At 36.8% G+C, this 15,417-nt stretch overlaps 1 protein-coding gene across 1 annotated transcript; it reads right to left on the bottom strand.

Annotated features, from left to right (window-relative positions):
* Window positions 1-383: 383 nt before the first annotated feature.
* LOC102293390 (solute carrier family 12 member 3) lies at window positions 384-13,538 on the bottom strand. The gene is made up of 28 exons (XM_005951035.2): window positions 13,382-13,538; window positions 12,218-12,417; window positions 11,798-11,954; window positions 10,434-10,565; window positions 9,904-9,979; window positions 9,154-9,249; window positions 8,791-8,930; window positions 8,535-8,645; window positions 8,318-8,429; window positions 8,059-8,189; window positions 7,881-7,965; window positions 7,486-7,643; window positions 7,194-7,301; window positions 6,640-6,763; window positions 6,411-6,512; window positions 5,514-5,669; window positions 5,247-5,346; window positions 4,949-5,060; window positions 4,674-4,808; window positions 4,418-4,524; window positions 4,112-4,194; window positions 3,940-4,008; window positions 3,399-3,503; window positions 3,083-3,194; window positions 2,680-2,766; window positions 2,456-2,591; window positions 2,188-2,255; window positions 384-1,930 (listed from the first exon to the last, which is right to left on the bottom strand). The coding sequence occupies exons 2-28, from the start codon at window positions 12,397-12,399 to the stop codon at window positions 1,792-1,794; spliced, it is 3,123 nt and encodes a 1,040-aa protein (XP_005951097.1). The 5' UTR covers window positions 12,400-12,417; window positions 13,382-13,538; the 3' UTR covers window positions 384-1,791.
* Between the last annotated feature and the right edge of the window lie 1,879 nt (window positions 13,539-15,417).

The raw sequence follows: 15,417 nt of genomic DNA, 5'->3' as shown, positions 1-15,417 counted from the left end.
CTCATGATTCGGAAGAAGCAGACATATATATCATAGCTAAGCATATGTCTAAGGAAAAAAAAGAATTTTAAAATATTTATTTTATTTTTTAATTAATCAAAATTTGTTTTAAACTACATCACAGCTATCAGGGAGATCAATCCCCCCGATCAAAGAGGCTGAAAACTCCTACAGTTATAGCTGTATTTAACAGTATCAATGGTCTGATCCAAGTTATCACTCTGTAACTTATTGTTATTAAAAATCTGTTATTCATTATGTGAAGTCAAAGAGACACAATGTTGTCAATGAAGGATGCCTTTAAAAATCTTTAACACTATTAATGCTGATAATGTGAGTAAGTGACATCTAAATTATTATATAGCATTTCATATTAATAGCTTTGCTGCAATGCACTTTACTCTACATACTGGTCTTTTACAGTATGTCTACTTACAAGTTTTTTGCGTAATTTTTATCTACTTATAGTTAATCTGTTGGTGATGCATTTCCATGTTATTGTAACCCGTCTGCAGATTAATCCAGACTTAATGTTGCTTAGTGCCAAAAATAATAACAAATGCCCCCAGTGTTTATTCCACATAATGTTGCACATGCAACTGAGTATTGATAGAAGTAATGTAAAAGGTTAACTGTACTTACTGCAGCCTATTTTTATAGTTACTGATATTCAGTATTACAATGGGTGTAAAATTAGAGGGTGACTTGCTTTTTGGGAAAATGTCAAGTAGCGATTTGAGGAACAGCAGATTTTATAACAGAATATTAGTCTTTTACAGTTCTATATTCCTGCTGTTGCTTGTCAGCATTTAAATAGTACAACTCAGAGGTTTTAAATTTTTACCTTTGGAAAATGTCAACAGAATAACTCATCTTAGAAGAGTTTATACATAATTTAATATTCTACAAAACACATCACAGATTAAGCAAACAAATATAAATGTAAAAGATATTGACAAATATAGTGAATACAATGTAAAGTCTAAAAGTATTACTAATTTACATTTACTTACAATTATCACTTTCAAATCAACAATTTGTGTCTCAGTTTTCAAACATGGTTACATTATCGTGTGTTAACAACAAAGTTGGTGGTTATGTAGTACAAGTTTAACCATAAAGAGCAAAAAGTTTCCCTACCCATCAGTGGTGGACTGTAAAGGAGTCCACCAAGTCTAATATTCTTCTCTGTTTAATTTACATTAGCACTGGATGCTACTTTCTCTTGTTACTCACTAAAATTGTCAGCAGTTGTTTTATACTTCATACTACATTTTTCACAAATGACTTAGTAACTAGCTTGCTAAAACAAGACAGTTTTGTTTCAAATATATGTTCACTTAAACATTATCAAGATCTTGGATTCATTTCTTTGTTACCAGAAGACCTTTAATTCACATTGATGTTCCAAGCCTTTGGGACTCTCCTGATGGGATGGACATAATTTTTCTAAAAGATGTCACCTTCTTTAGCAGTTTGATAAAAGTGGTGGCTTCCAAAATGTTCTTGCTTGGGTTGAGATACGGTGATATTCACTTGTATTAGGGGAGAGTACTTACAATGACCTTCTCAGAATCATTCATGTAACATGTGTCTATCTTAATTTTACGATTTGTCTCCTTATTATTCACCAGATTTGTTAAACCCTAATTTGGCAAATATTGCACTCTCTCTGTCTTGTTTTTTTTTTTTTTTTTAATTATTGTTCACTTCTAAGGCTTGAATTTTTTAGTTTTGTGACTCCTAAAAATAAAAATAGTCCTCCATGACTGTCTCACAATAAAATACAATTTACTGGCAGTAGAAAGTAAGGACATTTTGCTGGTTTCCTCGTATGAGCACTGCAGGGCAATGAAGGCCACAGGTGAGAGTATCCAGCCAGGCCATGTAAAGAGCACTGGGGCAGTCACTGTGTGGCACAGGAAGACTCCTACGTGGGGAAGAAAAAAAATCATTAAATAACAATTACATAAGCAGGGACAGTAAAACAAGAACAAAGTCTGCTACATGATGGGTAGCAGGACAGTAATAGATTTATATTTTCAGTGCAGTATTAGTTAAATCCTAACGCATGATGATTTTAGTAAACTGTGTACATATAAATATGGGGACTATGAGGGAAATGGGAGATCCTAACTAACTTTGATTTCTATTAAATATGACTTGCGATATAAACCGTGTACTCACACAAGCACAAGGGCAGTATGTTGTGAATTCCTGCGGATGATTTCATTCAGCCGTACTTTTCTCTCAGACTGTGAATAAAGGAAATACAAGTAGGAAACTGACTTAGTGTCACATAACGTGGGGATATTACACAATCATAAGGCATAGATACATTTAAAATGTTTTGCTCTGGACCTTTTGGATGTCAATGATACACTCACACACACACACACACGCACACACACACGCACACGCACACGCACACACACACACACACACACACACACACCTTTTGTTTGAAGGCCTCAAACTCTTTATCAGATATTTTCCATGGTTCTCTCTGTCTTAGCTCCTGATCTGTGACGCCTGTCTGCTGTTCATCATGCAGCCTGAAGGGGGCGACACTGTCCACAAACCTAGTCATGCTGCAAAGCAAAACACAACTGCTATGAAGAAAAACACGTTCACATAGGTGTGCCTCGTGGTGGTAATTGCAACTTTTTTCTGACATACTTCTTGGCTTGAGGGCGCTTCTCACTGTCTGTCATGACAATAACGTCACTGAAATGTAGACGAAAGCGCTTCAGCAGAGCAATCATTCTGAAACACACAACAGTCCACAAGTTCCAGAAATCATAAAGCGCCCTTTCCTAGTATGTCCATAAACACCAAAGGGTCTGAAAGAATTACATCCAAACACAGACATATCAAACTGCATGAAAACCTACATTTAATTTTTTCTTTTTGAAAAAACAATAAATAAATAATTCCAAATTTGTTGTCTGTTGTAAAATCTTCAAAGTGAACATTTTCAGTTCTTAGAGGAAAAGAGTAATTCTGAATCATCTTAATAACCACAAATTTTGCCAATGCAAAAGCCAACACTTTCCCCCCGGGCGAAACAGAGTAAACCTACTCATTACGGCCTTCGTCCATGTTTTGTTCTTCTCCGACGATGAAAACCCTGATCTTACAGTTACGCCAATGCTTTCTCCTGGTGATCAGGTAAGGTACCAGTAAAGTCAGTCCTGAAAATAGAAGAAGAGCATGACAGCAGCTAAGAAAACCAGGCCAACTCAAATTTATTTATTTTTTTGTTTATTTATTAGAAGAATAAACTGAAGAGGCTCCTCTGACTTATTTTTTTGCCATTGTTTGTTTGTTTATTTATTGCTACACTGCCGGGCAGGACAGGGGGAAAAAAAGAAAGAAAAGCACTTCTGTGGGCTCACCTCCATCATCTGCTATCCAGTAGACATCGATAGACTTTTTCCCCTGGGTGTTCTGAAACACTGTTTTGATTTGATCACTGTTGCTGTTGTCGGACACGTCATCAGCTGCAAACACAAGAGAAAGCGTGTGATATGTGTGGGCAGTGATTACTGCCTTAATAATTAGAAAGTTATAATGCAATCTAAGGTGTGCCAGTGCAATAATGATTTCTTGTTCACTGTCCTCATCCTCTCATATATTATCCTAAGCACCATTGCAGTGCATATCAATTTAGGAAGGGAACAATCCATTAGAGGTACTTTAGTCAAATTAAATCAATTTAAAACTTTAATCTTGAACTTTAAGAAATGCAATCATAGGTTTTGAAATTACAGAGTGGAAATCTTATTTAAATCCGATATCCTTTTCAGTTCTAAGAAAAATCCCTTCCCGTACTTTAGTTGCAATCACAGCAGTTATGATTTACAGATTTTGACTTGAAATTTAATGTGACTTGGTACAGTAATCTAATATGTACCTATGCACACAAGTAGCTCTTACCCGAGTCCCTGTCTGGAGACTGATGGTCATAATTTTCAGCAGATTCATCAAGCTCAAAGCCCTGGTTTTCTAAAAAAAAGAAGAGAAAAATATGTTGTCAACCACTGCCACAAATGTATCATGTTGCTGTTAAGCACTTAGAGAATCTTCTACTTATTTATACTCATCAGACCTTCACAATCAAACTGGTCAGAGATGTCCAGCCCGTCCATCATCCTCAAGATACACAAACAGAAGTTGGCGTCAAATGTATCACTGAAGAAAAGCAAGAGAAGATGAGTAAGTTGAGAAGACTTTGTTCTATTGCAACTATTCTTTAGGCTATTTTATAAATACTATATTTTATACTGCCTTACAAAGACAGTAAAAATACACACATAATATAAAATAAATAGAATAGCAATACTAATTAAAAATCCACAAGAAAAGACATGATTTTTTCATATCTATTAAATGCACCATTAAAGGACCATCTTACTATATGGTGTTAATGTAATCTTCAATGCTTTCAGATGAACTCTCCCTCCAGTTTGACTTGAAGCCAAGGACCAGTGTGTTGGGCTTCAGCTTGCCAAGACCAGAGGCCTTTGAACAAAAAGCATAAAAGCCAGGTACAGGTAAGAATACAAACTAGTTCTAATGGCAGAAACATGCTAATAGTAATATTAATAATTTGTTGGTAACTTTCAGGGCATTTAAAGTCACATTACACCACAACAATATTAACTAGATACCTGCATTAAGTATCGAGCTCCAGTTCTGAGGCTCTCAGCTGTAAATGGAGTATAAAACGAACGCACTTTCCTCTTGTTCATCCATTTAACTAGCTGATCTGTAGCATCTTGTGGTCGTGTCTGCCTCTCAGGCTCCTGGAAAAGAAACTCAGGAACTCACATATCCAATTACAACAAAGGATAACTCTAAAAAGTGTTTGGTGTGGCTATTTTACCACAAGAATGCTAATAATTTATTTTGTTTTCTTGTAGAAAAAGCTGAGCGGATGTCTCACCATGATAATATCGCCACAGATCATAAGACTTATATGTTTTGTGAATGAGCCAACAAAATCCACCAGTGCAGGTCGCTGGTTTGGAGGTCCAGTGAGGACTAGACACTGTGGTCTGAAAAAAAGACATTAGGGATCAAAGAGGAAGCTCCTGGATGAAATCCAGTAAATATAAATTCGAAACTAAAATCGATTAATACTATTAGAAAAGAGCATTAACGAGTACACTTATAGACTTTAGCACTCGTGCATGTTGCATGAGAAGCTTTGACTTGTTAAACTGAAATTTTAGATCACTCACCTAAAATTCTTGACGTGATCCTCCACACCAGTAAGTGAGACAGAGTATGACAAAGCCATGTTGTATGTGCCTGCTTGGACTGACGAACCCCAATTTACCTCTGTTGATTTCAAAAGACACTTACATGAGAAATGCAAAAAACAAAAAAAGAAGTGTAAAGTACACGTTGATGCATTCTGTTCTATTTATGAATCTGAGGCATGTTATTCTAACCAAAGTACTGCTCAATTCCAACTTACGCTCAAAAACTTATGGTTTTTGACTCACTTGGTTTATTGTAGTTGATGTATCCAAACAAAAAGAAGATTATACAGAAGGTGATTAGAGCAGCCCACCAGGTAAACAGGAACATCAGAACCACAGATATCACTGCTCCAAACAGAGCCGTCCATTTACTGTAGTAGTGAAATGAGGGCCTCCAACCTACAGGAGGAGTCGGTGAGAAAAGGATTATGAAGTGGCACAGGGCAGACTTTGTAATGCTACATGGCCAGAACTCTGATCCCAATGTCCACCCATTATGGCCTACATTTACATTATGTATGATTTCTTGTGTTTGTTTTTTAGGCATTACCAGCAACCTGCTGTTAAATGTTATAGAGCTTTGAATTGTACGTAGTTGATTTTGTCAAAATAGAAACACATTGACTCTCTTGCCAAAACTTTAACTAGAGAACTGTCATGCACTTAATCTCACAGCGGGTTAGATCTATGTGGACCTCTGTGTATGGAGATTTCTCCAATATAACTTGGTATGATAGATACAATTTTGGTAGAATTGATTTGAGTGTTACATAAAACCTTGTCTTACCATCACTGGTTGTAGGAGCAATATGAGTTTCCACTGAAGTCAGATTGATGATCTCTTTTCCACACTAAGCTGCATATAAACAATTTGTTTTTTCTTCCGACCTCATAATGGGGGTCTGTTTAATTTTGGGGCCAAGCAGGAATAAACTGGTGAGTGGTGGTTGTGTATGTGGGCATTTGTGCGCATGCTAAACTCTGGAAAATCTGGCTGTCACATGCTTTTATAGAGTAGCAAACTCTCTTATTAGTGTGACTGAACAAAATGTACTAAACCTTAGAAATTACCCAAACTAATGTTTTAATGTGAACGTGTTTAATATTGAGTATAGCTTAATTACTGAATATGTTACTCACCTGGGGAGTTGGTGATTGAAGCATGAAAGCAGCTAAAGTTTATAAGGCTGTAGGAACACAGGAAGAAGTTGGAGATCAGAGCTGCAATGGTGTTCAGCTCCGCTGTAATGACACAGATGAGAGAGTATTTAAAACCACACTACAAATTTAGAGCTGACAAGACATTTTATATGGGAATCACAACATTAGTAAGAGGTGAAAATGTGTTAGCCATGTTGATCACACCCACCAATGAGAATGAAGGCCACAGCAATGATGTAGCATAGCACATAAGCCCGGAGCGGCTCATCATTTTTCCCATAACCCTTTGCAAAGAACCCAATGTATGGGTATAAGTTGTCTTTGCACAGACACTGATAGAGAGAACATAAACAAAAAAGTGAGACTTTACTATATTTATACAAACTTTCATTAATCAAACATTTGAGCTCAATGTTTTTGCTCCTTTAAAATGTGAATACACTTGAGCAATGATTTTAAAGCTACATGAGATCATGCTGTTTGCTTGCTCCGTTTTAGTTTACCTTATTAATCGTTTCCTTTATACTGTAGGTGACTTTAAAAATCATTAATTATAACTAAATCATTAGCAGATTCAAAATGTGCCCATTATTGTGTCAAAAAGAGAGCTGTTTTGTTTGTAAAGTCCAGGTAAACTGGTCTCTAATACAGCAATATTAGGTACATTAAAATTATAATAATGGATTCATCTTTTGTTCATCAATAAAAGTGCAAATGAATGCATAATGAATGCAATAAGAAAAAAGTTAATGGATTTCTCACCTGAAAGACTTTAGGGGCAGAGACAAGAAATCCAAGAGCAGAGGACAAGCTGGCTGCAAATACCCCAGCAGTGATGAGGTAGTAGAAACCAGAAACCTGGCCCAAGACCTGGTTTGAGTCACCATTAAGTATAAGACAAACCAGAATAAAGTTTTAAATGCAATGAATATAGCAGGAATATTGACAAAGAGTTAAAGATTTAACCAAAAATGTGCTTTTGTTTGGTTTAGTATCTTTCTTCCCAATAACAAAAAGGAGAAAAAAAAATGTGGCTAACTGAATGAACTAGTACCTTTGAATTGTTGGCCAGACCATATTCGCAATTCTTCTGCTGTATGCAATCTGTGAAGTTCCAGCCCATTTTACATCCAAGCCCCACACAACCATCAGTGAGATTTCCGGTCAGGATATCAGTCATATTTCCAGAAGCGTCTCTCACTACACATGATGCTAGAGGAAAAGTACAGATTTTAATGTAATTTTCATGGATAACCATGAAAATTTATTTACTCCCAAAAAGGCTGTATTGATCTCAGTTTGTGCTACTACCGGAAACCTGTTTCAGATAACAAGTCCCCAGCTTTATAACTTATAGAGTGCCAGGTTAAACATCTTCAGCCTCTGTCTTGTATTAATTAAATTATTTATACCTATTTAGATCAAATACGTATGTACTGGGTAACTTACCGACTGTGACAGAGATCATTAAATAGCTGATAGTAGTCCAAAAAATAGCCATGAGGGTGCCTTTGGGGATAGCAGTAGCAGGGTCCTGAGATAGGAAATACAATTAATATAAAACATTATGAAACAATGCATTCATATATTTACTTTAAGGAGCATTTCTCTTTTATGTCCCTCATACTTTAAGGTCTCCAGAGATGTTGGCACCAGACAGGATGCCAATAGCAGAGGGAAAGAAAATGGCAAACATCTGGAAAAAGTTGGCTTCATTCTCTCTCCAGTTTGGTGTCAGGTTTTCTAAGAAGATCTCAGCTGGAAAACATGCCAGGTACAATATTAGGTAGTTATGAAAGAAGGAAAGAAAGATGGAAGAAACAAACAAATCAATTATTCAATGTGGTTTTTAAGACTATAGATTGTTGAGAGAAACCTAAACTTACTGCGGTATCCAAAGATACCCTGTGCCTGCTTTTCTATATTGGGAGGAATAAATGTGCCCACAAAGTAGTTGGATAATGAAACCAGAAGAACTAAGAAGAACAAAATCTGGGTCTGAGAGAAAAAGACAAATAAAGAAATCAAAACGGAAGAGAAGTTGTTAAGAGACAAAACTTTGTCCAAGTACAGCTGTCAAGTTGAATATCAAAATGTGCTCACCTTAGACTCCCACTCCATTCCAGCCAATGAAATCAGCAGAAGAACCGTAACAGTGATCACGCCCACAATACGGACATCGTTGATTGAATCAACCATGACAACACCAAACTCCTACATCAATTAACCAAATTTAGGTTCTGTTGCATAGCATTTTAGTATGAAATATTATTTACATTATATATAATATGTCATCTTCTATTACAAAAACAAATCTACCATCCATTTAATACCACAAAGCACTTTCAATACATTTTACCTGCATTAGATCACGGGCCACTTCTGCAAAACCAACAGTATTGAGTGCACAAGCCAAAGCATTGGCAAAGGAAAAAACCACCCCAATTGGTCCTCCAATTTCTGGACCCAGAGTGCGGGAGATCATGAAATATGCCCCACCTGCAAATTATTTCAGACAAACAAGATTGTTAGAACATATCCTAAATACAAGGCTAGATGCTACATACAAATTTGAAAAATTACAATTCTGAGCTCAGCTGCAGATTTCCAGTCTTAAAAGGCCCAACCATTTTTAAAGGTGTCCCAAGTATTCTCATATTTTCAGATTCAAACTGTATATAAGGTTTATTTGTCTGACTTCCTACTTTGAACAGTGACTAACCTGAGATCACCCTCCCATTAGTGGCAATGGCAGAGATGGAGAGGGCAGTTACTGAGGTCACCGTCACAGATATCAGGATAATAAGCCAGGTCAACACTAACGTAAGAAGAATAAAGTTAGGACTCATTAAAATCACACAATCATAAATTTTCAGTTATGAACAAATCAGGTTTACATCCTTCATCCAGAAAGGAACTTGTTTCTAGAACTTTCCTTTGCCCATGCATAAGAATTTACCTTACAATCAAATCCATATCTGAGTGTATATATTTTAGAATATGTACTTTAATACTCAGCGATATAATAGACCCTCTATGCTGCCTTTAAAATTCAGCAATTTAAAAATTACTTTACTTACATTTATTCATCCCAGTGAATAAATGTAGTAACTGTGTGCTAAAAAAAAAACAAGCAGACTCACACATAGTCAGCACTTTAAAAAATAGCTCACTTTTCAAACAAGGAAACTAGCATTTCTCCCAATCCCATATTTTCATTTCCTGGTGAAGTTACTATACTTGACTTCATTTGTCAATATTTAGATATCATTTTTTTCCCTTCTTTTCAAACTTTCACGCTTTCCTATGATAAAGCTCTGCGAACAATGTGCTCATGTTGATATGATTAAGAAACTAACTAAATCAACATGACCCAGAGATAAGACTATATGAACAGGCGTGGGGAATTTTTACAAGAAAATGAAAGCAAAAGAACTGAACAAATGGAGGAGCAAATGAACTGATTACTCACAAATGCCTGCCTGAGAAGTGATCCAGGACAGGCGGAGGAACAGGATTACTCCCCAAATATTAAGCATACAACGAACCTGTGACCAAAATGAAAGTAATATGTTTTTAATTAGCAGATCTTAAGAGTGATCAAGATCAATGATTTTGTGTATTTTTAAACTTTCTATGGCAGCGGTCCCCAACTTTTTTGCACCATGGACCGGTTTATGCCCGACAATACTTTTACGGACCGGCCTTTAAGGTGTCGCGGATAAATACAACAAAATAAAACTAGTACCGGTACCGAAAAAAAGAAGATTTATTCTAACACACGTGAAAAGACCCAGGAAAACCGAGTTAACGATAAAAACGGTAACAAAATAACGCTGAAAACCGATAAAAACCCTGAAAACCATACATTTCAGACCTGAGCCTCAACTCTCGCGGCCCGGTACCAAACAACTCACGGACCGGTACCGGTCCGAGGCCCGGGGGTTGGGGACCGCTGTTCTATAGGACCAGTGGATGCAAAGACCCAGAAGTTTTACTTACCATAACTCCAACAACCCAGCCAAATCTAGCAGGAGCTTTCTCCTCAGAACCTTGAGCCTCTTCACTTCCAGCATCTGTGGCTGAAATCTCACAAGCTCCTGGATCTGTGTTGGTGTTTCCTCCCTCCACTTCCTGAAAATAGTATAGAAAATAGTACATTGTGTATCGACCAGAAGTTGAGGGCAGAGGCCCTGGTATTCTGATTCCTATTAAGGGTGGCTCATAGGACATGGAACATCGCCTCTTAAATGGGTAAAGAGTCTGAGGTAGCGTGTGAGGTTAAGAGATACTGGCTAGACATATTCAGACTCACCTCAATGTACATCTTGGACTCTGATGCCACTCTGGTGGAGTGGGGCTGAACTCTGTTCCAATCTGTAGTTGCCTCAGTAATATACGGCAGGCAGGGGTAGGTACACCCTGGTGCGCTGCTTGTAAGTTGGGGCTTTCCCCAGTGGACAGTGGGAGTTGTTTCTCCATAGCTCCTGGCTGTCATTTATGCTTATGTGGTGAAGGACAGTCTCAGCATTCACTGGTGAGATGCTGAAGGGTGCCCCAACTGGGGACTCCATTGTTCTACTGGGAGGCTTGTACGCTTACATTGTTAATCAAAGGGGGACCTGAAGTGCCATGATTGGGAAGAACAGATTGCCTGATCTGACTCCAAGTGATGTTCTGTTGCTGTTATTGTTATGTCACCCATAAAGGTGTTCATGCATGCACATGTCATTAGGACACCCTACGTTGCAGGGTTGATGATTGATTTTTTAACTGTATTATCACATCGCTTGTGATTATACGCTGAACAGTTCAGAAAGCCCAGTTTTTACTGAGCAGAATGTTGGATGGTGCCCCACCTCGGGCATCTATTGTTCCACTGGAATAATGAACACGATGTTAAAGCATAAGGATGTAGAAAACTGCACATGACACCAGGGCACCCTTGGACGCAGGGTTGCCGACCCAGCAGGTCATCTGATAATTGGAAAGGTTGATGTTCAATCCCTGGCTGCAGGACTGGTAAACACTATAGCAACTCTTTATTAACTTGCCTCAGAGGCAGGGCTTAGTCCAAAGCCCTGTTGAACGTGCATGTCCAGTTTTGTTAAAAGTTTCGCTTATTTCTCATTAATAATCGTCACAAAATAAATAAATAAATAAGGTTTTGCATTAACAACTTTACCGTAAAATGATATCCCTTGCCTACTGTGTTTTTCAGACCTGTGAAAATCATTTCACTGTTTGTAGAGGCCAAACATTTCATTTCCTAGGGGGGTTAATTCCCCCAGGTGGTGTTACTGTCAATACGCGATTCTTAAAAGACAGCAGCAATGAGAAAATGCTCCCAGAAGTGGAAAACTCACATCGAATGCTTTGCGGAGAACCTCCAGGGAAGGTCTGCTCCTTGCCTGCTGGTGTGGCAGCGTGCTGGCATAGTGCTCCAGCTGTGGCAGCAGGTCTATGGTGCTATAGAAGGAAGATCTCCGCAGCTCTATTCTTGAGTCCCGCTGCTCTGATGTACTGTTAGAGGGAAAAACATGAGAACTGAGAAACTATAGCAAAGATTAGTAAATGCGGAAAACATATCTATGATGGTAGGGTTTAGTTCCTTTAATGGACATTAGATTCTAATAATTTCTTCTTCCTTCATTCCTGAAAATCTTTTTTTTTATTATTATTATTCGAATTTTGCAAGTTCCATTTTTTTCAAACAGCTGAGTGGAATGATGAGGAAATTATGCTGAGGTGGAAAATAAATATAGACACAAGTTGATAACACAAACCTTGAACCCTCCTCTGAGATAATGATCGCTGGAGGAATTTGGTGGCTAGCACCTTCTCTTCTGTTGTTGGTCTCAAAATGGTGTGAAGAGTACCTGGGAGGTCCTTCTTCACCAACTGAGAACTGGACATGGTGGCGAGTACCTTGACCCACTATGGGACTTTTGGATATGAACTGCCCCATTAAAAGACCAATTAAATCCTTTGGAACAATATGGAGAGCAGTTAGAAGTGCTGATTCATATTTGTTAATAAGATTTGTGTGTGAGTTTCTGTTTTCTATTTTTCAACAGACACTCAAAATATGAGTTTATAATTGATAATATTCTTTTGTACCAAATATGATCAACATTTATATTTGAATCATTTGATTTTATCTTTAGCTTTGTGTTCAATAAAGAAAATTGAAAAACTAAATTAACCTTTTCAGCTTAGCACTTTGTACCAATTGTCTTATTCTAGGCATATATGGCATGCAGGGTAGAATAAAGTATTAATTCTCTGTCGTTTTGGTAGAAAAAGCAACACATGCTATAGTCATTTGATTTATCACTGAACCAACATCTTAATGAAAATACTGAAAACTGAGAAATTAAAGTTATCTTATTGTGAATATAAAAAGCTTGTAAGAAAAATTCAGCAGGATTAGATGTAATTTTGTGCAGTGGGTGAGTACAGATAATGATTCACCCTTACAAAAGAAGCTCATTTGAGTAATTACTCTCATAATAGTTCAGTTAGGAATGCAACATCAGTGTGTGCTAATGTCTTATTTCTAAAGGACATGAACCTGGATAAGAAATAACATTCACCAAAGCAGAATATTCTTAACTCATGTTAGTATTTTGTCATTATTATTGGAATTCATTTCCCATAGAAATATATTCTCAAATGTGGTTGAAATACTATACTAGCTACAATATATTACAATGAAGTACTGGTAAAAGTATCATGTAAATTACAGATCATATGTGCAGAAATCATTTCGACTGATGTGTCAAAGGGGAAAATAGTTGTTTTCAATGATGTTTAGTTTAGTATTAAAACTCACAAACGTACACACTAGTATAAATATTACATGTTGTTAAACCTTTGACATAATAACTTTTACATCCAAAAAAATTTAACTCCTTTATAGAAAATGTTAAACCAAAAGCAGTACTTACAGTGCCTTTCTTTGCTTGTTGAATGAAGAGGGAAAATCAGCCTTTGTTCATTTCACAGTGAAATAATTGGAATTTATACTGTCAGTGAGGTAGGTGACATCCCCTCCCATTTACCTCATCCCCCTCCTTTCAGGCAAAAACTCACACACATACACTAATTTTCTTGCCTACACACACACACACACACACACACACACACACACACACACACACACACACACACACACAATAAATGTTTATCTGAGTTGTGTTATCTGAAACACAAATAAGTTATTATATTGGGCTTTGGATAAAAATTAACAGATTGTTGTTATTATAATAATATTTGTTTTTCCAATACTTCTCAATACCTTAACCTCTACTGTTATCCATTTTCAATAGCAGGTTCTAGTACCTGTGCTCTTAGAAAACACTTGGTTATACAGCATAAGAAACCTGAGTTTCAGGCAGAAGCAGAGTGTGGAGTAACAGGAGAGTAATTGGGTCCTGCTGAAGCAACTAAAGATGAAAGTATTTTTAAAATGGAAATATGTGTCATAGAATACTTTTTGAATGATCTTCTGGCTTTTATCTAATCAGAAGTAGAGAAAAAAGAAAGAATTTTTTTTTTTTAAAAAAAAGCAAAAACATTAGGTAACAAAGTACCCTACCAATGATATTTTCTACAGGAAATACATTTTTTTATTTCCACTAAAAATCTTTATTTCCAAAAACAAAACCTGATTTTAATTTTGTTTGCAAAAAAAGTTATAAATAACTGTGTTATTTAAAATAATAACTGTAGAACTAACATAACAAAGTTAATACGTTTCAAGATGAGTAACACAGCTGATCTGTGACTCAGCCTACATGCTTTCCATCAGTGTCAATAATGCACAGGAAGGAACTTTCACAATGACTGCACTAAAAACGTTTTCAGGAACTCTTCTTTTCACAAAACTGAATTAAACACATAATGAAACAAATATTATTGTTTTTTGGGTTAATAGATTTTCCTGATGTTACTTTGAGCACAATTTAAAAAACGTACGCTGGACATAGTGAGAGAGTGTTTTATTTATACTCATTAATGCTTTGTCAGACTTTAGACACAGCAGTAATGGCTGTGTTATTGTTGTTATTTGAGGTATTTGGGCAATACTATCTTCTCAGTCTTCGTTTTCACCTTCAGTCCCTTCATGTAATACTTCAAAATACTTCACTTCATGTTGAACTTTTTTAAGCAGGCAGTTCCTGAGCGTACTGGAAACTTCTTGTAGTGTAGTCTTTATAGTGTCAGTGCCATGCTATAATTAAACCTGCTCTAGTGCCTTGTGCGCCCCACATGCTCACAATGCCACTGGTCAAAGTCACTTGTTCCACCCACACTGCTAAAGGAAAAGCAAGGTAGGTGCCTATGCAGAGTCTTAATCTAAAATAAGATATTAACCAATTGTAATCAAGCAAGACTCGTCTTAGTACAAAATTACAATAAGTCGTATGCTGCTGGTATTTCTAATATCTCGTGGGAAATTGTTCTTACGAGGACGTTTACTGTCAAAATGAACTGTAAGTTGTTACATGTTGAACTCTGTGAACAGGTGCAACAGACAGATGTTTGTGTCTTGACACATTCGTGTATTACAGCATTGCCTCCTGAACTTAAAGGTTTGTCGTGATGACAATATTGACACTTTTTTTAGGCTAGGTTGTGTTTTCTTTGCGTAAAAGACACTTCAGAGGTCATGAGGACAATTGATGCATGTCTAATGTTAAAGTGAATAAGTACAGTGGCATTTCCAGGAATAGAGTAGTCACACTTTTCTAGTGTCTTTATTACTGACTTATCCTGACTCTCGCTGTTCTGCCTTTTCTCTCTTTGTACAGTACACGTTGAATGTAAACATCTGGCGGTCTGCTCTGACACAAGCAAGTCTATAAGGTGACAGTGCACACAGGAAGACATTATGAGAAGAAGTGGAGCAAGCGGAAGAGAAAGTGCAACACATGTGGACAATAGTGGCATAAAAGAAAGCTCAAAAACTATTCTTCAAACA

The sequence above is a fragment of the Haplochromis burtoni genome, unplaced genomic scaffold (assembly GCF_018398535.1).
Source record: "Haplochromis burtoni strain Fernald_Lab_line unplaced genomic scaffold, NCSU_Asbu1 Contig_918, whole genome shotgun sequence".
Lineage (NCBI taxonomy): Eukaryota > Metazoa > Chordata > Actinopteri > Cichliformes > Cichlidae > Haplochromis > Haplochromis burtoni.
This window is presented reverse-complemented; position numbering and strand designations above follow the sequence as displayed.

Coding starts and splice junctions, on each gene's coding strand:
- LOC102293390 (XM_005951035.2), bottom strand. CDS start 12,399: ATGGGGCAGTTCATATCCAAAAGTCCCATAGTGGGTCAAGGTACTCGC. Junction 4,009..4,111: donor TGACCAGTTTGATTGTGAAG/GTCTGATGAGTA, acceptor TCTTTTTTTTAG/AAAACCAGGGCTTTGAGCTT. Junction 1,931..2,187: donor CATACTGCCCTTGTGCTTGT/GTGAGTACACGG, acceptor TTCCCCACGTAG/GAGTCTTCCTGTGCCACACA.